Source organism: Hyaena hyaena, unplaced genomic scaffold (genome assembly GCF_003009895.1).
Source record: "Hyaena hyaena isolate Hyena2069 unplaced genomic scaffold, ASM300989v1 scaffold_382, whole genome shotgun sequence".
Taxonomy (NCBI): domain Eukaryota; kingdom Metazoa; phylum Chordata; class Mammalia; order Carnivora; family Hyaenidae; genus Hyaena; species Hyaena hyaena.
This window is the reverse complement of record NW_024081015.1, coordinates 469,415-497,190: the sequence shown is the minus strand read 5'-3', so window position 1 is coordinate 497,190 and position 27,776 is coordinate 469,415. Positions and strand designations below refer to the sequence as shown.

General features: G+C 52.7%; 1 protein-coding gene and 1 non-coding gene across 2 annotated transcripts; one reads left to right on the top strand and one right to left on the bottom strand.

Annotated features, from left to right (window-relative positions):
- Positions 1-393: 393 nt before the first annotated feature.
- Positions 394-25,138, bottom strand: MELTF (melanotransferrin). The gene is made up of 16 exons (XM_039250893.1): positions 25,020-25,138; positions 23,199-23,353; positions 21,454-21,553; positions 20,526-20,708; positions 18,953-19,109; positions 17,494-17,561; positions 14,679-14,866; positions 13,433-13,613; positions 12,564-12,715; positions 10,280-10,376; positions 8,901-9,095; positions 7,780-7,936; positions 7,624-7,691; positions 5,151-5,338; positions 1,933-2,131; positions 394-1,457 (listed from the first exon to the last, which is right to left on the bottom strand). The coding sequence occupies exons 1-16, from the start codon at positions 25,066-25,068 to the stop codon at positions 1,375-1,377; spliced, it is 2,220 nt and encodes a 739-aa protein (XP_039106824.1). The 5' UTR covers positions 25,069-25,138; the 3' UTR covers positions 394-1,374.
- LOC120244398 lies at positions 13,903-14,009 on the top strand. Its single transcript, XR_005531543.1, has one exon. It is a non-coding gene; the product is annotated as a U6 spliceosomal RNA (small nuclear RNA).
- Positions 25,139-27,776: the final 2,638 nt, after the last annotated feature.

The following is a 27,776-nucleotide window of genomic DNA, read 5'->3' as shown; positions in this document are numbered from 1 at the left end:
TCCCAGTCTGCTGAGAGGGTGGCTTGCTCCTGTTTCTTCTCCTTTTTTTTTTTTTCCTTTTCTCAGGGAACAAAATTCAGAGGAAGTTCAGAGTTGGCAGTTCTGGAAACTTTTCTGGCTTCTCAAACAACTGTGGCAAAAATGAAGTAGAGAAGGCCCTCTCTGGGCACTTCCCTCTGACTAACAGGGGAGGGGAAGGAAGGACCCTTCCTCTGTGTAGAGTGGCCTTGCCCAGCTGGTACAGGCCTGGGTGAGGAGACCTCCTGCTGACACGGAGGAGATGGAGCCCCCCCACCCGGGCCTGTGGCTCCTCTGACAAAGAGAATGGCATCTCCCCATTCCCTGCTCTTCAGAGGGCTTGTGCTGCCTCAGAGGCCTGGGCCATCTCCTGCTCCAGGGCTCGGGCTCTCTGGGCAGGTCCTCAAAGCTGAGTTCTTCCATCTGGAGGCAAGTGCTGCTGCTAGATGCACCAGGGCATCTGAGGAGGGTGGGTGTCACACGGGGGTGGGACAAGATGGTAATCTGAGGTGGAAACTCAGGAAGGGGGATGCTTACTGAGGAGCATTTCCTTTGTCTGAGGACCCCCTTGAGGGTTTCACCCCTGTGGTCCACTCTGGCCCAGCACAATCAGGTGTGTCTGGGCCAGGCCAAGCCACAGAAGACAGGAACAAAGGGCTGTCTGTGTCCAGCAGCTTCACCTCCTTGGCAGGCCTGATTATAGCCTCATCTGGTGGATGTCTCCCCAGACAGACGGTGTCCTAAGGAGGGAGGCCGGAAGAGGGGGTCTAGAGCCCAGATGGAAAGGGGCTGACAGGAGGTGCCAGGTACATTCCTCAGAGGGGAACCGGCAGTGGAGGGGTCCCCGGGCAGCTCAGCAGGGCAAGCTCCAGTGGAGAGGGCCACACGTGGGAGGCCGGGGGCTCAGCCTGTTTCCTTGGTAACTGGCCCTTTCCAATCCTGAGCCTGGTGAGGCTCCTCCGGTGGTGGGAGCCTGCAGATCTGCAGGGAGGCGGCCTGCCAGCCGTGGGTGGGGCGTGACTGGGAGGCCGGCCAGCTCTCGCCTCAGGTAGCAGAGGGACAGGTGGTGCCTGGGAGGCAGAGGCTGGGTTCACGCAGGAGCCCTGCTCGCATCCAACTCAACTTGAGGGGGTGGGGGGACGCTTTCCTTTAACATTCATCGTTATTCCGGCTTGAAGCAATCACGGAACCTTCTCTTTGGTGTCAGAATCGCAGCTCTGAGGAGCTCCGTGGTTTCTTACACTTCCTGTCTCTCTGAGCAGTGCTACCCTGCTTCACCGTGGAGAACAGCCTATTTATGGAGATTTCTGAGTAGGTTTCCATTCCGAGGGAGGGCCAGGCTAGCCCGGAGCTGCTTCAGAGGGCGGCCTGGAGGAGTCCAGCTGTGAGGGGCGGCAGGAGCAGCAGCAGCAGCTGGGGCAGGCTGGGCACCAGGGCTGCTGAGGGATCGAACACAGGCAGTTAAGGCCTCGGAGCACCTGGAGCCGCATTTGCGGGCAGTGGGAGCACCAGTGCAGGACTTGACTGAGTGCGCTTTCATGCACTCGGCTCACCCAGACAACCTCTTTCTGCCCTGTTACAATTCTTCCTTCCCCTAGTTTCTTTACATATTAATTCCTTCCAAAATTATACTTCATGTGTATTTATGCAGTTGCCTCAATCCTCTCTGGACCATTACTTGCAGCATTTAAATTCTTTATCCAGGTCTGTCTGGGTTTCATAGCCAGTGTCTCTGCTCTGTCTTCATTCTTCCTGTTCAGACCACACTCCCCCCGACCCCCACACCTTGCCTTGATTGTCTGTAACCACCCAGAGTGCCCCTCAGTTCACTCAAGCATTTGGGGTGAAAGGCTGGGAGGGAGGCTGGGGGAATGTGGCGGGCACCTGCTCTTCCTCTGTGAGGTGTGAACTTACCTGCACCTGAGCACTGCTGAGAAAGCATCCCTTCGAGAGACGCCACATAGTCAGGGCCCAGCCAGTCTCGGTACGTGGTTTTCTCCCCCACGGGCACCGCCCGGATCGTGGCATCCTTGAAAAGCAGATCTTGGCCATGATAGTTGGAGGAGTCGAACATTTTGAACCCATTCTTATTGTGGTCATCTCCAAACAGGTCCTGGAAGAACCATAGGTAGACGTGCTTTTCATCTGGCCTCCCCAGTGGTCACTCAGGTTTACATACGGTGAGCCAAAGAGCGAGGGACTTCAGGGTACCAAGACTGATTTGGAATCACAAGCTTGACAGCTCATTAAGCTGGGGTACAGATATGATGATAGCTACCACAGTAAGCAGGATCAAAGTGGCCATCAATCTTTTGGGGGTGGGGGTCATGGATACTGGAGGATCTGATGAAAGGTCAGTCTTCTATCCAGGAAAATGTGCACTGACACGGGGTTCTTCCCTACGTTACTTCTGAGGGGAAAAGGGGACACAAGGGGAATAAGAGGGGAGATGGGGAAGTGGGGGAAGGGGTGGAGTGGTTGGGAACCAAGGACTGTGTTGTCAGACAGTCTGGGTTCATTCCAGGTATATATTGAAAGTTGAGCCTGGCACAAACACAGACACTCAGATCAATGGAACAGAATAGAGAATCCAGAAATGGACCCACAAATGTATGACCAACTAATCTTCGACAAAGCAGGAAAGAATATCCAATGGAATAAAGACAGCCTCTTCAGCAAGTGGTACTGGACAGCGACATGCAGAAAACTTAACCTGGACCACGTTCTTACACCATACACAAAAATAAACTCACAATGGATGAAACACCTAAATGTAAGACAGGAAGCCATCAAATTCCTTGAGGAGAAAACAGGCAAAAACCTCTTTGACCTTGGCCACAGTAACTTCTTACTCAGCACATCTCTGGAGGCAAGGGAAACAAAAGTAAAAATGAACTATTGGGACCTCATCAAAAGGTCTGCACAAAGCTTCTGCACAGGGAAGGAAACAATCAACAAAACTAAAAGGTAACCAATGGAATGGGAGAAAGTATTTGTGAACGACATTACAGATAAAGGGTTAGTATCCAAAATCTATAAAGGACTTATCAAACTCAACACTCAAAAAACAATCCAGTGAAGAAATGGGCAAAAGACATGAATAGACACTTCTCCAAAGAAGACATCCAGATGGCCAACTGACACATGAAAAAATATTCAACATCACTCATCATCAGGGAAATACAAATCAAAACCACAATGAGATACCACCTCACACCTGTCAGAATGGCTAACATGAACAACTCAGGCAATGATAGATGTTGACGAGGATGCAAATAAAGAGGATCTCTTTTGCACTGCTGGTGGGAATGCAAACTGGTGCAGCCACTCTGGAAAACAGTATGGAGGTTCCTCAAAAAATTAAAAATAAAACTATCCTACTACCCAGCAATTGGACTACTAGGTATTTATCCAAGGGATACAGGTATGCTGTTTTGAAGGAGCACATGCACCCCAATGTTTATAGCAGCACTATCTACAATAGCTAAAGTATGGAAAGAGCCCAATGTCCATCGACTGATGAATGGATAAAGAAGATGTAGTGTATATATATATATATATATATATATATATATATATATATATAATGGAGTATTACTCAGCAACCAGAAAGAGTGAAATCTTGCCATTTGCAACAATATGGATGGAACTAGAGGATATTATGCTAAGTGAAATTAGTCAGAGAAAGACAAATATCATATGACTTCACTCATATGAGGACTTTAAGAAAGAAAGCAGATGAACATAAGGGATGGGAACCAAAAATAATATAAAAACAGGGAGGAGGACAAAACATAAGAGACTCTTAAATATGGAGAATAGAGGGTTGCTGGAGGGGTTGAGGGAGGGGGGATGGGCTAAATGGGCAAGGGGCATTAAGGAATCTACTCCTGAAATCATTGTTGCACTATATGCTAACTTGGATATAAATTTTAAAAATAAATAATAATAATAATAATAATAATAAATTGAGCCAACGGGATTTGCAGATGGACTGGATGTAGATTGTGAGAGAAAGACAGGAGTTGAAGAAAACTACTGAGGAAATGTGAAGTCTGGAGTTGCCATTCACAGCCGGGGGGAAGCCTGACGGAAGCAGGGCAGTCAGGCTGTGGGCTTGCTCTGGCCGAGAAGCTTGTTAGAAATGCTACTCGAAATGTGACGCAGGCAGCTGTTAAAGATGGAAGGGCAGGATGAAAGCAGGGCTGAAGATGTAAATTTGGGAGCTGTCAGTAGACAGAGGGCTGTTGATGATGTGGGACCAGGCGATGTCAACAGGGACATTGGTGCATGGGTTTAGGATTCAGCCCTGGGGCAGTCCAGTGGTTACAAGTCACGGAAATGAGGAGGAACTACTATAGGACCTGGGAGGAGAGCCTGGCAGGTGTGCACCTGGGAGTCAAGGGGCAAAGCGCTTCCAGCAGGTGGGAGGTGGGAGCTGTGACCAGTGCTGCTAAAGGGTCAGGGAGATGTGGGCTGAGAAACAGCCACTGCACTCAGCTCCATGGCTCTCTGTGATCTTGCTCAGGGAAGGCTCAAGGCCCTTGTCAAGGGAGCCTGTCTAGAGTAGTCTCCATCCTTTTTTTTTTTTTTTTAACGCTTATTTATTTTTGAGACAGAGACAGAACTTGAACGGGGGAGGGGCAGAGAGAGAGGGAGACAGAATCTGTAGCAGGCTCCAGGCTCTGAGCTGTCAGCACAGAGCCCGATGCAGGGCTTGAACTCATGGACCGCTAGATCATAACCTTCGGCTGCTTAACTGACTGAGCCACCCAGGTGCCCCTAGAGTAGTCTCCATTCTTAAGAGAGACCAGAAAGAGGGGAATTGGTGACCTGAGTAGAAATGACTCTTTGAAGGAGTTTTTGCTCTAGGAGGATGGGATTATGGCTATAATGGGCTGTGAAACCAAGAGGAGGCTCATTTTTTTTTTTCCAAGACAGTAGAAACAGCAGCAGGTTTATATGTGGGTGAGAATGCTCCAGCTGAGAAGGAAACATTAATAATGCAAGACACAGAAAGGAAAGTTGGAGGAATGGTTTGACTAAGTGAGCATCTCAGAACTCCCCCTGCCCCCCACCACCTTCCTGAGGTCTGCTGCAGGTAGACTGAGGCACCTGGGGCCCTGGCTCACCTGGGCCTTGTCTAGCAGTCCATACACGGTGAAGATGTTGGTATCCCGCCGGACCATGACAGCATGGGATGGTATCTGTGCCAGATTGCAGGCTGCGAACTGTGACACCTCGGCCCGGGCCCCGTTGGGACATAACAGCTCATAGTCCTCTGACCTTAGCTCAGCAGCCCAGGGCTCAGAATTGTGGCCTGAGGGGATGGAGCAGAGAGAGAGGAAGAGAGAGGCTACCTTCCTTCTGGATTCCCAAATCATTAACTGGGTGGTGGCCATATGGAGCCAGCTTCCCAACACTCTCCTTTCTCCAATTGCTCTGCTTTCCTACCAGGACCAGACAACCCAGCTGGGCTAATAACTTTGGTAGGACCCAGGGCACCTGGGTGGCTCAGTTGGTTGAGTGTCCGACTTAGGCTCAGGTCATGATCTCACAGTTTGCAAGTTCAAGCCCCACATCGGGCTTGCTGTTATCAGCACAGAGCCCGCTTTGGATCCTCTGTCCCCCTCCCTCTGCCCCTGCCCCATTTGTGTGCTCTCTCTCTCCCTTTTTTTTTTTTTAAATATTTTTATTTATTTCTAGGAGAGAGAGAGACAGAGACAGTGTGAGCAGGGGAGGGTCAGAGAGAAAGGGAGACACAGACTCTGAAACAGGCTCCAGGCTCTGAGCTGGCAGTCAGCACAGAGCCCGACGCGGGGCTCGAACCCACGAACCGCGAGATCATGACCTAAGCGGAAGTCGGACGCTTAACTCACTAAGCCACCCAGGCGCCCCTCCTCTCTCTCTTAAAAATAAATAAAAGCATAAAAAAAATAATACTGGTAGGAACTACCACAGGTAGAAATAGGGAGAACCTATAATGTGACAGGTATTTCACAAGCACTGCCCTCTCCTCATGACAGGAATACAAAGTGAGTACAATCACCCCCATTGCATATGACATGAAAAAACTGAGATTCTTAATCACTCCCGGGCAAAGACCTGTGTGTTACAGGTCTTAGGCCTGAGGTGGGGTGAGCGACTGAAGGTGGTGGTTGACCTCTTCCCCTAATGGCTGAAGTTCTCAGACCAGAAAAGGTATGACATCATTTGTTGATCTGTAAGAGGCAGTTTCAAAGGTAGATCTAGGGTGGGGCCCAGGGATCTGCGTTTTAAAGCAGCAACCCAGGGATTCTGAAGCAGGGGTTGGCTCAAGGGCTTCCTGAGAAACACTGCCCTTGGGAATCATATTATTTTTGCGTCTTCATGGATCACTTCACTTAGTATCCACCCTCTTCCAGAAGGAACTCCAGGTGGGCCCACAAGTAGAGATAAAAATAAAGGGAAATGAGCGGCCCTGGGAGGTGGGTACCTCGATGCAGATGAGTCTTGAAAGGGCACCCCCTACCCCTAGCCCTGGCCCCTCCCCTCCCCCATCCCAAGACTACAGAGGGCCTGCGGCCTGGGCCAGGCCAGGCTCACCCGCTCCTGCAGGAGCTCCCTCCTCCCAGGGGGATGACCCCGAGTGGTCTCCTGGGTAGGAGCTTTACAGGGGTGAGGGGTTGTGGCAACGGGGCCGGCCGTAGCCCTCCCAGCCTTGGTAATACTTGGCAGGCAGGGTGGGATCTGCGGTTTGAAATCCTAAATGATGTTTCTCCCCTGCAGGTGTTGCTTCTTCTTCACCAATCTCCTCCTCCCCTTCGGGCCACATTACACCTTTCTGCACTGAGTTTTTGGGAAGAGTTTCTGAGAGAAGACTGAGCCCCCAGCATTTGGGGTTGCAAAGCCTGGGTGTGGGCAGGATATAAAGAAAGAACAAACAGCAGGTGTTGGAGGGAAACAGGCTCCAGCCTTCAAAATGGAACAGGAGCAGGGAGGGAAGAGATGCTGCCAAAGAGCCCTGTGCCTCGATGGCCCCAGGTATGGGTTTAGGGAGGTCTGGAGCATAGAGTTTCTGGGCCCTTTTCCCAGCTGGAGCCCAGGAAGGTGACTCCAGAGAAAAAGCCACCCATGTGACGTGAGTGGGGTTGCGCGTTGCCCTGTACGGCCTAGGGGCTGCGGGGTGATTCCTCGCACAGGACACTGACATGCTCAGGACCAAAGACCAGATGCTAATGTGAACTGATGACCCTGTGGAGAGAGGGCCCTGCCCTCCCCTACACATCCCCCCTCCCCAGACACTATATAAATGCCCAAGAAGGGGTCTCTCCAAATTGACTGAGGTTGAGTTTCTACCATCTAGGGGGAATGGAGATTTGGATTCTAGACCAGTTAAAACTGTCATGTGTCCTGCCCACCTGGACATGTGGCCTGAGGTCTGTTCTTCCTGGGAGGCCCTTGGAGTCCCTGGGATCCCCAAGGGGCAGAGCCTTCTAGACTCAGTCTTTCCCAGCTGCTGCTCTGTCCCAATCCTAGCAGCACCCAGTGCCTGGATCCCGTTGGAGACGGGGAACCACCCCCTGAGAACCTGGGCCCGCTCTGGCCCCAGCCCCCCTCACATACCATTTGTGTTGTCAAAGACGGTCGTGTGCTTGACGAAGGCCACATCCCCCGCATTCTCAGCCAGGCACCTGCCGCATGAGAGGCCGAGGCACGTATTGGCAGGAGGGACCCAACCTCAGTGCTGGCCCCAGGCCTGCCCACCAGGCCGCCGCCTACCTGAAGGCTCCGCTGTAGCCATAGTACCGCTCCTGGCTGTTGCCCACACACTTGTTCTGGCCCTGCTCATCCCCCACGCAGAGCGCACACAGTGAGGATGGGTAGTTCTTGGGGTTGTTCACGGGTACGCAGCTGGTACTGAAGAACTCGCTCACGGCTGGAGCAGAGGGGAAGGACTGTGTCCAGGGGCCAGCAGAGGAAAGGGCCATGGGGGGTTCAGGGGCAGATGGGAGGGCTGCTCCCCCACAAGTCTGCCCACTCTCACTGCCCCTACAGATCAAGGCCACCCATCTGCTCCACTGCCCCCCCGGCTCAGAGGAGCACGTGTCCTCCTGTGAGAATCACAGGGATGAGAGGAATACAGAAGTTGTCCAGATACAAGAACCCCATGAACAGCCTCTGGTTAGTAGTCACCCAGCCTTCCCTTGGACTCCCTCAGGGATGGGGAACTCACTACCTTATGAGCTATTCTGTTCCAGTAAGGGCAATTTCCCAGCTGTGTGGGAGTGGGAGCAGTCAGCCTTAACGCTTTCTGTGTGCTTGTGGAGATGGTTAGAAAAATGTGGGTTTTTTTCTGAGGTGCCAGACGGGACAGAGGTGCACAGTCAGCCCAGGATCTTGCCAGCTTCCTCCTGCCTTCCTTTCACCATGGATGCATGTGATTTAACAAGTGGGGAGGGCCCTGTGTATGGCATATGGTGGCTGCTTGGTAAATGTGACTCTTTCAGCACTTATACAGATGAATGGCCACTTTCCAACGAGGTCCCCCAGACGCCCAGCTGCTGGGATATGGGGACAGCCCCATGACAGGATGGTGACACCACCAGGCCCTGAGCTCATGCATGCCCCCCACTCCTCATGCCCACTGGAGCTAGTTCCACGCTGGGTAAGTGGGGCGGGCACCATGGCACCTTCTACACAATCACCAGACACCTCACAGACTGCCCCAAGTGTGGGCAAGAATTCATAAGGGAAAAGGGCACATCAAGGAGGAAGAGGAAATCTCAGGCTGTTGTGTGGGCTCCTGCTGGGGGAGGGCTCCCTGACCCTCAGACCTGGCCCCCAACCCAGTAGACACCAACAAAGAGTTTGCATGTCCAAGTCCCCAAGGAGGGTGGTACCTGTGAGGATATCGCAGTCCTTGGGCCGGATGAAGCCCCTCTGCACCAGGATGCCCACCGGGATGTCCCAGCCTGCGGGGCTGCGGAACCCTGAGTGGCAGGAGCGCTTGCCCCGGAGCTCATCCAGGGTGAAGGCATAGGAGCTGTTCCGCTTCACCACAGCCACCACGAAGTAGGAGTTGCTACTGTCCTCCGCTGCAGAGAGGGGACACCATTGAGGCCCCCATCTTTGTTTCCCTGGCCTCAGCCAGGCAAGAGCCAAGGGGAATCCCCTCCTGCCCTCAACCCGTTCCCTCAGGCGGCTCCAGCCACAGAGCCCTGGTCCTGCCCCCAACGCCTCTCTCCCTTTCGTGTCCAGGCCCTGTCTGCATGGATTCAGGAGTGCACATCCAGCAGTGGGGCCTCCGCGTGTCCCCCACCAAGGCTGAGAAGCAGCCCTTGGCTCCACTTTTCAGAGTTCTGTGTCCCTTAACCCATTCCCCAACATTCCTCACCCAACGAGATTTTCCTTTCCTTACCCCCAGGTGGTGTTTTTCTCACCTCCTGGGAGGAAGGTGGGGGCAAAGCTGAGGGCTGCAGAAACATTCTTCCTAGTCCCAGAGATTTTTCACATCCAAGTGATGTGACCTGAGGTCACCACGTAAGGGGACAGAGCACCAAGGCCCCAGTCCAGTCCAGTGGGAAGATGTGCATGAGTTGACAGGAAGGACGGTCCCAGGGCCACCTTCTATGAACCACAGTGGTCAGGCTGGAAGGGCAGAGGAGGCCCTCTAGTCGAGGGGTCAGCAAATACTCAGCCTGCTTTTGTATACCTGGCTTACAAGCATAAAAACAGTTTTTAAGGGTGCCTGGGGGGCTCAGTCAGTTGAGAGTCTGATTTTGGCTCAGGTCATGATCTAGCAGTTCATGAATTTGAGCCCTGTGTTGGGCTCTGTGCTGACAGCTAGCTCAGATTCTGAGGGAGCCTGATTCAGATTCTGTGTCTCCCTCTCTCTCTGCCCCTCCCCTGCTCATGTGCACTCTCTCTCTCTCAAATATGAATATTACAAAAATGTTTAAAAAACAATTTTTTTATTTTTAAAAGTTGGTAAAAAAAAAAAAAAAGGAATATGTAGAGTCTGTCTATGGCCTGCAAAGCCTACAGGGTTTACTTTCTGACCTTTTACAGAAGGTCGGCCCACACCTGCCAGACTTTTAGTGACTAGATGGGAAAACTGAGGCCTGGGGCAGCAGGGCTTGCCTGTGACTGACAGCAAGCAGCCCTGGGAAAGGGAAAAAGGGGCGCTTTTGAAAAGGGCTGGGGTGGAGGTGGGTTATATATACAGGAAAATATGGGCTGCCTCCCAGCAGAGGCCAGGGGGCCCAGCAACCACACTCACGGGCATAGCGTTCCCCAGCGGCTGGAATCAGGCCGTATTTCTTTCCTGCCTCGTAGATGTCCTCGCCCTTCAGGGTCACAGCATCAATTTTCCCAGCCTGAAATGGGACAGGAAAGGGTGACTGGGCAGAGGAGGTGTCAGGATCAGACAGAGGTGCCGGGGACTTTGGCCTCTAGCTCTCTTCCCTGGGGGACCCTATCCTATCCCACCCTTGTGAGATGTGTAGGCAAAAAGGGGTGCCTGGGGGGCCAGAGGCGTGAAATCAGCTCTCCCATCCATGGGCGTCTGTGTCAAAATGTTTACTGACGCGTCTGTCGCCAGGCCTTGTTCTGAGTAGAACTTTGACTATCCCTGCCCTCACACTTGGGGTGGGGTCTCCCCAGGGAGTGCCATCCCTCAGAGGCCTGGGACACTGTACTGTGTCCCCAGCACCTGGCCCAGGGCTAGCACACAGCACAAATGCAATGTGTATTTGTCGAATGTGTATGCGAACGGACGAAAGAGCCAGGCCTCAAAGACAGCAGTCTCATGGATAAAAAGCTCTGCCTCAGGAGGCAGCAGGAGGGGCCGGGGGCCTCCTTCTTCCACCCTCCTGAAGCTCTCCAGGTCTCCCACACTCTGCCCACTCTTGTGCATTCTAAAGTCTGCACAGGTGACCCCTTGGACCCTAAAAAGGGATTAACTGAAAATCAAGGCATAGTAGTGTGACAAACCCCAAGGAGAGGGGGATGGGGCCGGAGAGAGAGGGGATATCTGCACCCCAAGAAGGTACCCTGTATGTTCAGGCCCAGAGACATGATGTTAAGACGGTGGAATAACAGGCAGTGGTGTTGATATTTGAGCCTGGAGGGTGTGTCTCTGGTGGCCCTCTCCCCCCTCACCCAGACTTCCTACCTACTGGGAAGGCAAGGAGGACCCCAGGCCCTGGACCCACAGCTGGCACCCCCTTTCCTGGGTCACTGTGGCCGGGAAGCAGAGGGCATCAGAACTACATTGGACACCATCCCTGGGAGCCTTAGAATCAAGTATCTCTGAGCCTTTTGCTGGTGTTCTAAGGAACCTCCAAGTCTGCTCCCCTCCCCACAGGGCACTGGGCAGCCCCTGGGCCCTGTTTGAGTTTAGACAGAGAGAAGGCTCTTCCTGCAGGGAGCTGAAATCTCCCTCCTGCACCTCTCCCTGCTCTGCCGCCCCACACAGGACAACCTGCCCAGCCTTAGGAGATGAACAGCCCTCTCTCTCCGGTCTCCCCTTCCTCCATTCCAGCTCCCCCTTCCTCGGTGCTACCTGTGGTCATGGTGGGGCCAGCCTCCTAAGGGCCCCTGGGGAGGAAGAGGGACTCCCCCACCATGAGCTGGGTGACCTTGGGCAAATTGCTTCCTCAGCCTCTCTCAGAGCCAGTTTCCACACTGGACAGCTACTATATCAACCCCATAGTGTTGTGAGGATTAAGCGAAGAAGTCCATGTGAAATCTCAGCACGGCATGTGGCCCCTGGGACTCGCATGCTTGTGTGACTGATCTATCACAGTTCTGACCTCCGGTTATTCCTGTCCACTCTCCTCTTCTTGGTCTTTAAGTCAATGTGGTTGCCTGGCTGGGGCAGTGTGGACACTCCTGAGGGGCTGTGGTCTGGCCTGACCATAGGCTTTACCTACTTGATCTTAAAAAAAAAGAAGGGAGGAGCCCAGCCACCCAGGGACCTGTGACCACAGTAGCATCCATGACTGTGGGGCCCTCCCAGTCTCCAGGCAGAGAAGGAAAGCAGGACAGAGCTGTGTGGGCCTCCACAGGGCCAGTGTTTTAACTGCAGCACATCAGTGGATGCCAAATCAATGTAATGAACCATAACAGCCTAGGAAAAATGACTAGGATAGAGTACAACAGAAGACATCAGGGTTCTTTGAACTTAGTACTGTTTGTTTCATCTCTCTGTATAGAAAGCCACAGGTCAGCCAGGGCCTCCCTGGGCCAATCTCATGCTGCTTCTGCTCCCAGCCCACCCACTCAGGGAGGAGGGGTTCCTGGGTTCCCTGGGAGGAACTAGCCCCCCTACTCTCCCAGCCCCCATACCCTGTCCCATGGGGTGGGATGGCTGGTCCCTACCAGTCCTTCCTCTTTCCTCCTCCCTTTTCTCTGTGGGGTTGTCACAGGAGACGTTCTCCTCCCCAGCCTGCCCTGTATCCTTCAGTCCAGGTGGCACAGGGGGAGGACCGGTAAGGATTATCCCAGGCGCTGCCACCGCCTGCCCCCCTCGCCTGCTCTGCTCCTCTGGGAGCGGCCCCTACCTGGATCCATTCCATGCAGTGCTGGGGAGAATCAGCCGACACACACTGGATCTCTGGCTTGAGCTTCTGCCGGCTGAAGGCCACAGCCATGTCTCCACACTTTTGGATCTCAGGAGTGGACAGCACACACCAGCGTAGGTAGCGGGGCAGCCCTGTGTGGGTGTGTGTGAGCTTGTGGTCACCACCACGCTCACCTGCTTCCAGGGCTGGCCCTGAGCATGGCCTGTGGGGTGGGTCCATGGGGGCCAGTACCTCGGTAGGAAGAGCTTGGAGTCAGACCTCAGGGAGAGTCTGGCTCTTTCCCTCATCAGCTCTAAGAAGTAAGTTATTTAACCATCTGATCCTGTTTCCTCTTACAGAAAGGGGATAACTGTGAGCCTCTTTCATGGGACTGTGAGGAGGCTCGAGGCAGATCATGGCTGTCATGTGTCTCCCTGGCTGTAGGGGGCAAGAGGCAGGAAGCCCGTTTGTAAACTACTGCAATGGTCCAGCCAACAGACAATGCCTGAACTGGGGCCTGGGCTGTGGGGTGGGGAGGAGGAAGAGAGGTGTTGTGGAGAGAGAATGATGGGACTTGATGACTTCTATGTGGAAGGGCAAGGAGACCCTTCCCAAGACAGACCCCGATGGCCTGGGCCCCACCTCTTGGAGCAGATGGGGCATCCAGGATACAGCAGGCCATGCAACTCTGGAGAAGTTTCTGCCCAAACCCGCAGAGGCAGGGAGGTGGAAGCAATGGGTTCTCATGGAGGCCAAGAGGCACAGCTCCTGGGGTGAGGGTCCTCTTCCAACTACCTCTCCAGAAAGCACTGCCATGCCTGTGGACAGGCTGGGCTGGAGCCAGTGGGGCAAGAGACCAGCGGACTTACGGTTGGGGTCACAGAGGAGACCCTTCATGGCTTGCAAGTACTCGCGGCCCAGCCAGGCCTCGTAGCTCTGTGTGGCGATGGGCACCAGCTCGGAGGTGGCATCTTTGAAGAGCAGGTCCTTCTGGCCATAGGCCTGCGAGCTGAACATCTGGAATCTGCTGCCCTCGTGGCTGAATAGACGCTGTGTGTCAAGGAACGGGAGTGAGGGCTGGTGAGGTGCTGCCAACAGGAATCCCTCCCAGATCTGCTACCAGCTCCTTCTTCCCATGCCCTCTGGCCAGGCACCCTCTCTGAGGACCAGATGAAGCACCACCTCCCTCCTTCCTCTGTGATCCTTCAGTGCACTCCACCTTGTCACACTCTGCTGACTGAACACAGGACTCGCGACCCAGGTGTGGATGGGACTGAGGACAAGTGATGGGGCAAAATTAGCTAAAGCTGGGGCCCCACATTCAGAAATGTGTTTTTGTGTGCTCGCTTCGGCAGCACATATACTAAAATTGGAACGATACAGAGAAGATTAGCATGGCCCCTGTGCAAGGATGACACGCAAATTCGTGAAGCGTTCCATATTTTTTAGGAGGATTAGGAGGAACTTGACGGAGGAACAAGGGGGAGAAGAAGGGCAGAAATGGTGGGGGAAAGGGAGAGAGGCAAACCATGAGAGACTCTTGAATGCTGACAAAAACTGTGAGGACTGATGGATGTAGGGGGGGAGGGGGGGATGGGCATGGAGGAGGACACTTGTGGGGATGAACACTGAGTGTTATGTGGAAACTAATTTGACAATAAACTATTTGTAAAAAAAAAAAAAAAAAAGAAATGTGTTTTTGTGAACAGTGGTCTCAGCAAAACATTATTCAGCCCATTTAATCAATGGGGTACTTCGACATTTGTTGCCTTATCATTTTATCTGCTCATATATTCTGGTTTGGGTCTCAAGGGTCACAAACGTGAGCCCAGCCCTCCTCGCTTCCTGAGTCCTGGGTCTCCTCTCTCTGGTCGGCCCTCCTGGCTGCCAGCTCACACAGTCGGTCCCTCCTTCACATGGAGGTTGGACACTACAGAGATTCCCTCACCCGGGCAGGGGTGAGGGATCTCTGAGTCTTGCCTCTCTTGGTCTGGCTGGCCCAGCCCCATGATGGCTCTTGCCAGAGCGAGCTCCTACCCTGGTAGGAGGCCAGAAAATTCAATACCATCTGGGAAGCTGTGTAGGGGCAGGGTAGGGGGTGTGCCCTGAACTCACCTGGCCTTCATTGAGCATCTGGAACACAAGGCCTCCGTCTGTGTCGGGCCGGACCATCACCGCATGAGCAGGCACCCGGGCCAGGTGGCATCGCCTCCACTCGGTGACATCAGCCCGGCTGCCATCCAGGCAAAGCAGCTGGAAGTCTTGCGACAGTAGCGCCTGGCCCCAGGAGGGAAGAGTTTTCCCTGGGAAGATGGGAAGCCTGTGGTGAGCCAACTTCTGTCCTGGGAGGGGTTTGGGAAGGGCCTCAGGAAGCCTAGGAGACGGAGCTGGGGAGAGGCCAGGGTGTCCAGAGCCGCAGATTCATGGTGAACAGAAACTCTTCCAGGAGGTGAGACCCAGAGCTCAGAATGAAGGGGAGCTTGGTGGCCACACTCCACAAGACCAGCTGTCTTACATTTTCTACAGACCCTCCCTGGTTTCTATTAAAAACATGGATTTGAGGTCTCTGACAGGAATGCAGCACATATAAACAGGACGAGTCACTAATGATAAAAACAGTAAGAGACAAAGGGAGGCTCGGAGGGGGAGAGAGAAATGAAGCAGGAGTTCACTGCTGCCCTTGGGCATGAAACTTGACTGAGTAGAGAGCCCAGGAGAAGGCCATGGTGGTGGGAACACAGCTTGACAGAATCTACCCAGAACTGTGGCCCAGAGAGAAAAGGGTGACTCTCCAAAGCTTTGCCCATATATTCATCCAACATTCACCTATTAATATTTCGTGATGTTTCCTCCAAGTCTTTTGTTCTATTTTCTAACCATTTCTAACATGGCTATGGACATACTTGATAAGCATTTTTGCATCCTACTTTTTTTTTCCACTTGTCATTTTAAAGTATTTTCCCACAGTATTGGAAAAATTTCCATAAACCTCATTTATGATAGAAAACCAGATTTATTTGAAAGAGTGAATATCAACACCAGACTAGGAATATTAAGAAAAATAATTTTAAGATCATAACTCAACAGATGGCCTTACATAACAATACATTTATGACTTTTCCATTTTAAAATGAGGAGGATAAGCCTCGATAGGAAATAGAAGGGGAAAAAAAATAATTGTGGGATTATGAAAACTCTGTTCCCTCCAAAGCTATTTCAAAACCAAACCCCAAAACCGAGAGTAGTAGTTTGGAAAACTCCATAAAGGTCATTTTTAATGACTGCATGATCATTTATAGCACTCTCAACAATTACTCCGTGCCATTCTCGCCTCCCTCCCCAGCTCGTCTCTATTTTTACTCTGCTGCAAAGCCTTCCTATAGAGCTCTGGGGGCATATCTGGCCTTCTGGTGAGACAAACGCACCACTTCAGTATTTTGATCTGTCACTCCTGTGTTTCATTGGCTAGGGACCATTCGAGCCATCTTTCCTACTTCACACATTTATGTCGATTCCCCTTTTTGTTCTTACCAATCATTTGCATGAAGATAGTCTTCAAAAAATTATTTAGACTTCCTTAGATTACCATCACAATACTAAAAGACCCGATGTTAACCCAATACATCCCTAGTCTTTCTCCTCCTTCCAAATTTTCCGGTGCTTGATCTTGAGGCCCCAGTCCCCAGCTGCCCATTTTCATAAGATCACCTCGCTCTGGAGATAATCCTATGGGCTTCCTCCTTTTTCAAATCATTTTTTTTCCTCTTTCTCAAATCTGGATCTTATTGTTTGCCTTCTTGAATGTCAGACCACATGATGGACCTTCTGCTTTTAAAGGTAAAGGTTATGATAAAAAAATTATCATAAAAAAAGACAGTGATCAGACATTACTGAACAGGCAAAACTCTAGAGACAGAAATGGTTGGTGGATGCCAGCAGGGGGCATCAAGGAACTTTTGGGGTGAAAGGTCTGTCATAATCACTCTCTTGATTGTGTTGTGGTTACACAACTGTGTTTTTGGCAAAGTTCACCGAACTATACTTCAAAAAGAGAGTGTCTTGCTGCATGTGAATTATACCTCAAATTAAAGACATAAACAATCCTGACAGAAATCTAAATTAAAGGGCATTCTAGAAAATAACTGGACTGACTCTTCAAACATGTCACTACCACAAAAAGATTGAGAAATTACTTGAAGTTAAGGGAAACTAAAGAGCTCTAACAACTAAATACCACGTGTGCTCACACATTAGGTCCCTGGCCTGAAAAAAAAAGGCTACAAAGGACAGAATTGGGAAAACTAGTGAACCTGGAATATGGGCTGTAGACTAGATAATAGTATTGTGTCGATGTTCTATTTCCCAAATTTGATGACTGTTACTGGGGTTAGGTCCACATCTCCTTGTTTTTAGGAGAGATACACTGAAGTATTAAAGGGTCTGATGCAGGCAAATGTACTCTCATATGGCTCAGAAAGAACATACACGAGTATAGAAAGAATAATGAATCCAATGTGGCAAAATGGTAAAAGCTGGAATCTGGGTAAAACTAAGTGGAAGTTCTTTGACTTATTTTTGGAAATTTTCTAAAGCTCAATGATTGCAAAAAAATTTTTTTTAACGACAATGATATAATGGATAGACACATAACACTAACCCAATTTAATATGAACTTGTTCAGGGATAAGGGATGGCTTCTTAAGACAACGGGAGAAGGGATGGTAGAGGAGAGCTAACACAGAGATTTGCAAATGTTCTGCATCATCAGAACTCGAGATGAAAGTACGAGCCAATGACAGATGCAAATCAGAGCAGGGCAGCCCCTTGCCCCACAGAGCAGTTTGAACTATACTCACAAGATCCAGCTCTTCCTTTTAGGGAGAGTTACAGAGCCTGAGACCTGCTCTTGGAAGCCAGACCCCCTACTCACCATCAGTGTTCGCCAGCACCGTGCTGTGCTTCACAAAGGCCACGTCCCCCGCCCCTTCTGCCAGGCACCTGTGGAGGAGAGACCACTGAGCCTAGGTGGAGCTCATCTGCCTTCTGGAGGTCTGTTCTGGACCAGAGGGCATGGATTTCATGGTCAGATGGTCCCAGGATCTAGCTCCCTGGTTTGTTAGCTGTGTGGCTCTGCCAAGTTGTGGAGCCCTCCTAGCCTCTATCATCTTATCAAGTGGGGATAAGAAAGTAGCTCTTACAGGGAGAGATCCTATATAATCAGTATAGATCCTGTACAGCCCAGCTTGGGGCCTGAGTGGAGCGGGTACTCACAGGGCAGGTGCTATTACCAGCTCCGATGCTCAGGGCGTTTTGAAGATGACTCAGCCTGGAGGCAGGGGATTAGATAAAGTCTTCTCATGCCACACCAAAAACCCCTGAGTAGAAGGGACCAGGATTTTTATGCATTCTTTATACATCACTGCCCACTGAGGGAGGCAGGCCAGGCCCTACTGGGCAAAGGGCTGCCTGCGTCCCCACAGCCAGCAGAGAAGTATGGCCTGGGCTAGGGGAGAGTGGGGCAGGCCAAAGGCTCTGGCTTGGAGGACTGGGGATTGATTTTCTCTCTGGGCCCCAAACTGCACTTCCCCCGATCCCACTGTGGGGTGTGGGGGCACCTGCAGACTCCCTGCACCCAGGTGGAAACACTGAGGCCAAGGCGGTTAGAGGGGCTCAGGGGGCTTCCATTCTAGGCCCCACCAAGTGTGTCTTCCCAGTGGTGGACACATGAGGCTAAACACAAGCTTCTGGAGACTGTCTTTGGGCTCCATGGAGAGCCATCCAAAGTGCCAGCCCTAATCAAGTGTGGAGCTGAGGCCAGCTGACTGTCAAGACTTCTGGGGTTCCCGCCACACTTTCCCACTCCCATCACCCTCCCTGCTGGTCTGGGACACCAGAATGGGAACATGAAAGTGGCAAAAGTTTTTTTTTTTTTTAGAGAGAGACAGCGTGAGCAGGGGAGGGTCAGAGAGAGAGAGGGAGTCACAGACTGAAACAGGCTCCAGGCTCTGAGCTGGCTGTCAGCACAGAGCCCGACGCGGGGCTCGAACCCACGAACCGCGAGATCATAACCTAAACGAAAGCCGGACGCTTAACCGACTAAGCCACCCAGGCGCCCCGTAAAAGGTTGTTTTTGCCATTTGCCACCCTCTAAGCCCTCATCTCTCTAAACACACCAAACATGTTGATTTTGAGAGCAAATCCAGTCTGGCATATTTCAGTTTGATGTTTTTAAACTAACCAGGCACAGGAATCATATAAAGGGTGCTTTGAGGAGATGCAGCCAACACTACCCCCCCCTGGGGCCTTCTCAGTGCCCAGCTGTTTTCCACCCGCTCTGTGGCCTCCAGGCCTCACCCCTGACTCAGCGTCCCCCACCCCTGCCCTCTCACCGGAAGGCTCCGCTGTAGTCATAGTATCTCTCCAGAGAGCTCTTGGCACACACCCCCTCCCCAGCGGTGTTGCCCCTGCACAGGCGACAGAGGGACTCCGAGTAGCTGGTCTCTCCTGCCCCGGGGACACAGCTGCCCCCAAAATAGTCGCTGACAGCTGTGGGAAGGAGGCAGAGGGTGGTCAGTCAGCCACATGAGATCAGATGCCCGCCAGTGCCCCCGTGAGGGCTCACCTGCCTCAGGCTGCAGTTAGGCTGGGCCGGGCTCCCCAGAGATTCGCTAGACCCTCCAAGCTTCTGTCTGAACAAAACTGGGGAGCTGGGCCAGGTCAGTGACTCCCAAACCGGGGCCACAAAAGCAGCTAGGGCTGTTGGGAGTGACTGTTGCTATTTTAAAAATGGCTCCGGGGGATAAAACATTCAGCTCTACTTGCCTGCAAAGGACAACTATCAAATAAACAGTCTTCACTGTGGGTTTTACTTCGAGTCAGTTGTGTGTCATCAACGAAGGTGGGGAAAGAAAGAAGTTATCACATAATGACTACAATTAATTTCATAGACCACACTTTTGAAAACACAGGGAGGGGCAGAGGAATGGTGAAGTGGTCGGGATCTGCATGGTTTGGGGGCTGCCGCCAGCACTGAGGCCCAGTGTCCACTCTTTCGACAAATATTTATCCTGTGCTAAGGTCACCTCAGTGCCACATGGAGGGAGCAGGAGGCTGGCTCTTCACCCAACTAGACCGCGCTCTCCCAGGGTGGGCTCCCTTCCCTGGTCTGCTTGTTGCCTCCTCCCAGAGGAGTAGAAATTTAATAAATGTGCCAACTGATTGATGCACCACCCTTATCTGGCCACCATCTGAGGGGACGTGGCTCCCAAGCTCTTGCACGTTGTGTTAGTTTATACAGCGGTTGGGTTGTACGGGAGTCAGTGAACGCTTGTGTACATGTGCATGTGTATAGGGATGGGCTTGTGCATGCGTGAGTGTGGCCTGTGCACGTGTGCATGTGTGCGCGTGCATGCGTATAGGTTTGCGTGTCCATGTGTGCATGTCCAGGCAGGCGCATGCCTGTGTGTGCGCGTACAACAGCAAGGTGCCCCCAAGAGGTACGGGGGTTGAGCTCATGATAGCAACAGCTCTGTACAGGGAGGATATGCCCTGTGCTGGACACTGTGCAGAGACGTGGGAAGGATCTTAGCTCTTCCAACATCACAGCCTTGCGGTGCTAACGTCCCTGTGTTCCAGAGGAGGAAACTGAAGTTCAGTGAGGTAGAGTAATAGACTTCAGGGCAGACCAGGCTGAGCCAGGGTTTAAATGAACATCTATCTGACAGCAAAGTCTGGGCTTTAAGAGAGCATTATGCTCTGGGACACCTGGGTGGCTCAGGTGGCCACGAAGTAGGTGTCTGGGAGGCCCTGGAGGAGGTGTGATGGTGCTGCTCCTTAGTTAAAGGAAGCTGAGCACAAAGGTGAGCCTGGGGGTGGTCACCCGTCAGGGGAAGGCAGTGCAGTGGCCAGCGGGGAGACCCAGCCCTCCTGCAGGACAAGCCTTGCCTGACCCAAAGGCCTCACCTTTGAGCAGGTCGCAGCCCATCACGGAGAGGCGGCCGCTCTCCACCAGGTAGCCCACGGGCACGTTCCAGCCCACTGTCCTGTTGATGCCCGTGTGACAGGACTTGACTCCTTTCAGAGTGTTGATGGTAACATGGGAGCTCCTCTTGACCACAGCTACGGCATAATAGGAGGTACCGACCTCTAGAGGGAGAGATAGGAGAGGAGTGAGGGTGGCAGAGGAGAAGTCACCAGAGAGGCTAGAACCCTGCCTGGGAAGGCTGTGGGAGATGGGTGTGTGTGTGTGTGTGTGTGTGTGTGTGTGTGCGCGCACGCACACACCATGTACTCTGAGTTAGAGGCACGTCTGGTGTGAGGTGCATGGACTGGGGTAAAGGCACTCACATCTCCAAGTCTGCACCATGTGTCAAGTGCACACAGGCTGACCCATTTCGCCTGTGTGACAGGACAGGGGTCGCTCTCCCCATTTTACAGTCAAGGAAGGAAGGTTGTTCAAGGTCACAGGAAGGGGCAGAACTGGGATCTGATCTTGGTCTGCTGGGCTCTGCAGGTCTTGGGCAATAGCTCTGGCTGGCATGCTCTGGTGCTGGGCATTATGAAGACTCCTTCACCAGGCAGTTGTGCCCAACACCACAGCAGACAAGGGGCAGCCCCTCGGTAAGGGCTTGTGGGTTCAAGTCACGGGTGTGCTGGGCTCCCCACAAGGAAGGATAGACTTAAACTGGCCTTCAATGTCTGTGGCACCCCCACTCTGAGGAGGGTGTCAAGAGAGACTTAGGGGATTCTCTGTGGGTTGGCTTGGCCTGGACACCAGGACTGTTCTGGGGACAGGGCTACTGACCAGCTCGAGGGCAATGAGGGTTGGGCCAAACCCAACAAGGACACACAACAGAGTGATATCCTCTCTCCTTTGGCCCGCCCCTCTGACCTTGATCATATACTTCGCCCACCACGGGCTTCAGGCCATGTTCCTTCCCTGCTTCGTAAATGGCTCCTCCATCCAAGGTGATGGCATCAGCCTCCTGGGCCTGCGGGGAATATGTGAGTCAACCCAGCCCAGCCACCCCGGTCCACATGGCAAGGAGCTCACAGACGCCCACTAATCTGTCTAGGGCCCCTTGAAAAGCCATGGAGGTCCATACTGGCCCTCTTTGTCTGGTTCAGGATCCCTGTCCCAGGTCAGCCTTGCAGTCACCAGGGCCTAGGGGGGCTCATGCTTTACCAGGTCCTAGGTGACAGCTGTCCTAGGCCAAGAATTTGCCTTGTTTTTCTAATTATGTTATTTAAAACTTACTAATTTTCCAGGGCTTCTAATGGCTTTACATAGTAAAAACAAAACAAAACAAAACAAAACATCAGGGGTGCCTGGGTAGGACAGTCGGTCAAGTGTTCGACTCTGATCTCAGTTTGGGTCATAATCTTAAGGTTTGTGGGTTTAAGCCCTGCATCGGGCTCTGCACTGATGGTGTGGAATCCCTGCTTGGGATTCTGTCTCTCCTTCTCTCTGCCCCTCCCCTGCTTGTGCATTTGCTCTCCCTCTCTCTCTTTTTAAAACATTTATTCATTTTTGAGAAACAGAGCACGAGTGGGGGTGGGGCAGAGAGAGAGGGAGACACAGAATCCAAAGCAGGCTCCAAGCTCTGAGCTGTCAGCACAGAGCCTGATGTGGGGCTCGAATCCACAGACCATGAGGTCATGACCTGAGCTAAAGTCGGATGCTCAACTGACTGAGCCACCCAGGTGCATCCCCCCAAATAAATAAATAAACATTAAAATTTTTTAAAAATTTTAAAAAAATCAGATAGTACAAAATGGTGTGTAGTGAAAAGTGAGTCTCCCTCATTTTCCTGCTTCTCAGACCTCCACCTCCACTGTTAATCTGTTTCTCAGATTTTCTAAGATGCAGACTGAATCCCATAAAGTCCCACTTCATTTTTTCCCTTTTTATTTTAAAACACAAATGGCAGTATACCTATCGATGTCATAGGCTCCTTGATAAGATAACTTACAGTTCAGTATAATTGTTTTCCTCACCGTGGAGCCTGACCGAAGCTCCAGGCCCAGGTGGTATGATATGACTGGATTAGCTTTGGGGAGAAATCAAGGGCTGAGCTGAAATGAAAACTCAGATCCCCTGTGCCTGCCCAGAAGGCTTTCCCCCATACACTGTCCTTCCACTACAGTCCTGCCTCGGAGCGCACACAGTGCCAGCTGAGCAGGTCTGCCCCTCAGCACTTCTTTCCCACCTCATTCACGCCCCAGGACCGCTGGCCTCCATTCCTCCTTCCTGGGAAACTGCACAAGCCTCATTCCGGAAAACTTCATGACGGTGTAACTACCGTGGGCCACTGAGGGGGCTGCTGTGTGGATGCCCCTTGGTGGGGGTGGGTAGTGTCCCTACTCTATCAGGGGCCTCGTGGAAGGAAAACTCTGCCTCTTAGATACCTTTCCCTACTGGCGCCCATCGAGCAGGAGCCCTCCCTGGGGCCTCCCAGTGCCTGGCCTGGGCCTTGGCAGGAAACAAGCCAGCCCTTGTTGCCTAGGAAACTCAGGAGATCCCATGCCCGGCCCTGGCAGGGAGGAAATGGCACTTTTCTCTGTGAATGAAGCTGTTGTGCACTCCCTCATGAGTCAGAGCCCTCCCGTCTGGCAGAGTGAGGGGAGAGGACTCACCGTGATGAGCTGGATGCAGTGGTCAGCTGAGGTGCCCTGGACACACAGGAGGGATGGCTGGATGTCGGCTTCCTGGAAGGCTTTGCTCATGTCGCTGCATTTCTGCTGCTCTGGCTCCGAGGTGGTGCACCACTGCACCTCCATCCGGCTGAGCGCTGGCAACAGGGGACAGTGAGGCCTGGCTCCCCTTGCCTCCCGAGCCCATGGCCTCCACCAGCCACGCAACAGCCCTGCCCTCCCACTGGGAGGAACCCAGGCAAAAAGTGTCACAGGCTGCAGAGGGGCTGGGCTCACTGGCAAAGCCCCTGCACTTGGGGCAGCTCAGAGTCTGGCACTTTACGGAGGCCAGGGAATGTCTCCGAGGGTAGCGCTTGGCCACCCCCAAACCTGCTCAGCCTAGTGGGTGGAAAGAGCACTGGCTGGGGAGTCATGGCTGGCTCTGTGCCCAGGCAAGCTCCTGTCTAGTCTTTGGGCCTCTGTGTCCTCCATCAAGAGAGTGATGGACTAGGTTCTCTCACTCGGGATCCCTGAGTCCTCCCCGGGAACCGAGCACCGAGACTGGGAAGTGGTTGTGGCTCCTTGAGGAGACTTGCAGCCTCTTAGAGCATCTGTGATTATGTCCATCGCGAACCCTCCCTCAGGGTCACAGTGCCAGGCCTCTGCCAAGGGGAAGCCGAGGGACCAGCAGGTTGAGTTCAAGTTTCCACTCCTAGGGAAGGAGCTAGTGACCTCCGCAACTTATTTTGACCTCTCTGAGCTTGCTTGGTCACCTGAGAGAGCACAAGAGAAAAGCCAGCTTCTCCCCAGTAAGTGAACCTAGGTAGAGAGCCAAGGCACACAGCTCCTCAGTGGACTTTTGCTTAGACCCCTCCTCCTGGGTCCCGAGGTCTGATCAGGTCAGAGTTCTAGAGAGCTCCCAGCCTGGGGGCCCAGCAGAGGTGGGGGCCCCATGTCCTTGCAGTCCATGCCTTTGCAGACAGAAGTTCCTTCACCACTCACCCTGTCCAGCTTTGGATCCGGTTCCCCATCCCCAGGAACCCGGTCATCCTCTCCTGGCAGCCTGTCCTTCCCAACCCCGCTCCCAAGGGTCAAGACCGCGGGGTCGTCCACAGCCTCCCTTCTGCAACCCAGCTCACTGCGGCACCCTGGAAAGTGAAACTGCGCCCCGCCCCCCTCCGGAGCCCCAAGACCGCACCTGGGTGTAGAGTTGGGACCAGGGTGGCGGGTCCAGATTCTGTATCAGGGAGGCCACAGGGTGAACCCAGCCCTGCCAGCAGCTCCCCGAGGCCCAGCCTCACGCCTCACTGCGCTGGGCCCTGACTGCCTTGGGAGGGGGCGGTGCAGACGCGAGGAGACCCGGCAGCGCCCCCTCCTCCTCGCTGCATCTCGCAGGGCGCCCTGGGGTCGGCTCGCGGGTCGGGTCGTATCTTGCGTCTCCCCACCAGTCCCTGAGAACCTTCTCCCGCTTCCCTCCCCGCCCAGGGCTCGGGAGAGGCAGAGTTGCTCCGGGCCCCCAATCCTCCTCCGGTTTCCACGCCCATCAAAAGTGTTCACCCTCACCACTCCCAACCCCCGCCCCTCCAAGACTCTCCCCTACACGCCTCTGACCTCCTCTCTCTCGGGCGGGTCAGAAGGCACGTTTTTCCCCAAGGCCCAGCTCAATGCCATTTCCTCCAAGAAGCCCTCCGTCGTCTTCAGCTGCCTTTGGCGCCTTTCCACGCCTGCCCCCTTTGCCGGGAGATACGGGCTCAGGGCAAACTTCCCGGCCGCGTGGGACCCTGCTCCTGCTCCTGCTCCCGAGACCGGGCGGTCGGGCCTCACCTGTGCGCAGAGCGAGGAAGAGCCACAGAGCGACGCTCGGGCCCCGCATGGCGCGGTCTAGACCTAGCTGGGGCCGGACTGGGTGTGGGTGCGTCTCACTCTGGGTCCCAGTTGATCAGCAGTTGCCCGGACGTTTCGCCTCCTTCCTCCCTGGCACTGGCCTGCAGCTACTTAAATGCGGCCAGGGTGTGTCTCGGCGGTGTCCACGCCCCAGACGGGACACCTGGGCCAACCAGACTGGCCTTGGCCCTCTCTCTGGCGCCCCCTGCTGTACCTCGGCCGGAGTGGGAGACCGATTCTAATCGCCCGCCCCAAAGGTCCCTGGTGCTCTCAGCTCCACATTCATCTGCCCCTGAAAGTCAGGTGTCTGTTGTCTGGGGCCTGATTACCCCAGCTAACAGGCTGTTCTAGAGCTGTCTCCTCTCAACTATCTGCCCCACATTCCAGTGCATTCACCCCTCCCCTAGTTCTAGAAAGACCCTAAATATCATGTTCAGTTGAAGACGGAAAAGCTCAGATTTGGAAGGAAAAAGTCAGAATCCTGGAGTCTGAGCTGCGAGGGAGCTGAAAAGCCACTGAATTCACGCGCCAGCCTCTCCTCAAGTACATACTGCACAAGGGGTCTGGGGACAGAGAGATGAACCCTGGGGTCCTGCCTGGGGAGGGACTGTGAGTGGGGGGTTTGTCTGTCCTTGGGCCTAGACTGAGGAAGTGACTTTGCCCTGTGTTCACACATTTAGTCAGTGACAGAGCTAGAACTGGAACCCAGGTCCCTGGCAGAGCTTGGCTCATTCCATCATGGTTTGAAAGATGGGAAAAAGACTAAAAATTTTAGAGGAAGCAGGGAAGTACAGAGTGGGACATGAAAGGAGAGAGAGAGTGAAGAGAGTGAGGGAGGAAAGGCTGGGCTGCCTCTTTTTCTAGGCCATTGTGTCTCAAAGTGTGTCCCCAGACCAGCGGCACCAGCACCATCTGGGAAATTGTTGGAGATGCAGACTCACGGGCCTGCCTCTGACCCACTAAACCAAAAACTCAGGGGGGAGTGCCAATAGTCTATTATGTTTTTTTGTTTTTTAAAGTAGGCTTCATACCCCGTGTGGAGCTCCAGTTCGGGGCTTGAACTCACAATCCTGAGATCAAGACATGACCTGAGTTCAACAGTCAGGCACTTAACCAACTGGACTCCTACTGAGGAGAGCGAGGGGGCCTTTCAGCTTCCTTCTGGAAATAAGAACTGGTTTCACTAAGACTTCTATGAGATGTTGGGGCCTAGACAACACTGTTATGGGACTTTCCCCCACCATCCGACTCTAGTCCGTAATATAAAATACAAAGAGCTGTTCTCCACACTGCCAATGACACGGTTCTGGCTCTCCAAGGATGAAGGGTGCCCCCTAAACATGGAGCCTGCTCGCCAGGGTACTGAGGCGCAGTAGGCAATGGGATGGACACACTGAAGACAGTCTCTGGGGACTCAGAAAGAAGGGAGGGGCTTTAGCAGGGGGGTAGAGAACCTGTGTGGGCAATTGTGGGCTAATGAGCCAGCAAAACATGGATGAACAATTCTTTTACCCAGAATCTTGGCAGAAAATTCCTATTTTTTCATCTCAACAATTTTTCTATTTCTATGAGCTGTAATGTCTTTAAGAATAAGCCCCAACAATGTTTATTTGGGGGACGCTTGGAAGGGCTGGTCTGCACAGAAAATATTAGCAACGGTGAACATTTGCAGTGGTACACATGTTATCAAAGGGTATTACTCTTGACATTGTGATAGGGAAAAGAGAAGATTAAATAGGCAGACAGGGAAAGGTTAGGTCACTGGATGGAGAAAAACACATATTTTGGAATAAGGATGGGAATGTCCGATCAGAGCAAACTCCCTCTGGTGGAAGATTCCTCCTGCTGATGTGGCAGATACCACCTACTCCCCACCAGGTTCCCCTCAGGAATTTGACAATCAAAATTTTACTAACTAAAATAAGTAAACTATAAAACTTATGTTATACAAGGGGCAGTATGACCATAGTCTAACACGTCACACAATAGAGTCAAGCCAATTGGAAATGGACAACCCAACACCTAGAATTATCCAACCAGTAAGGGTAGAACATGAGAAGGAACGATGGGGAAGGGAAAAGGGAGGCCGACCAGAACCCTATAAAACAAAGTCCCTTGCCTATGGTTGTGGGCATTCACTTTTGAATGTCCCCTCTCTGTAAAGAGAGCTTCCATATGATTCTTCTTTTCTGATCTTCTTTTAAATGTTTATTTTAGAGAGAAAGAGAGAGCGAGCATGAGAGGGAGGCACAGAATCCGAAGCAGGCTCAAGCTCTGAGCTGTCAGGACAGGGCTGAACACAGGGCTCGAACCCACAAGCTGTGGGATCATGACCTGAGCCACCCAGGCGCCCCTCTTCCTGTCTGATCTTACACTCTAATAGACTTCTGCCCGCTGCTCATTTTGTGTCCATCTCTTCATTCTTCGAAGTGGCGAGACAATGAATCTCGGGTATTGAGGTAAAAAATCCTGCAACAACATCATTCACCATGTACTTGCTGATGCGTTAACACATCTGAATTTGTATATTGAGATCAATGGTAGATATATTGAACACTCTTTGGGGATACAAGCTTTTGTCTCTTTAAACATATTTTCCCTATGAAGCTTCACTTAGGGGGAGCCCCATTCACCTGGGCTACACGATGTTTTCCCTGTGTAAGCTTTTCAAAGGCAGATTCTGTGCTTCTTCTCTGT

Excerpts from the sequence above, each read along its gene's own strand:
- MELTF (XM_039250893.1), bottom strand. The coding sequence starts at position 25,068 with ATGCGGGGCCCGAGCGTCGCTCTGTGGCTCTTCCTCGCTCTGCGCACA. Across the intron at positions 12,716-13,432 it reads TCTCCTCTGTGACCCCAACC|GGCTGCCCCGCTACCTACGC; the intron begins GTAAGTCCGCTG and ends ACACCCACACAG. Across the intron at positions 10,377-12,563 it reads ACTGCATGGAATGGATCCAG|GCTGGGAAAATTGATGCTGT; the intron begins GTAGGGGCCGCT and ends GTCCCATTTCAG.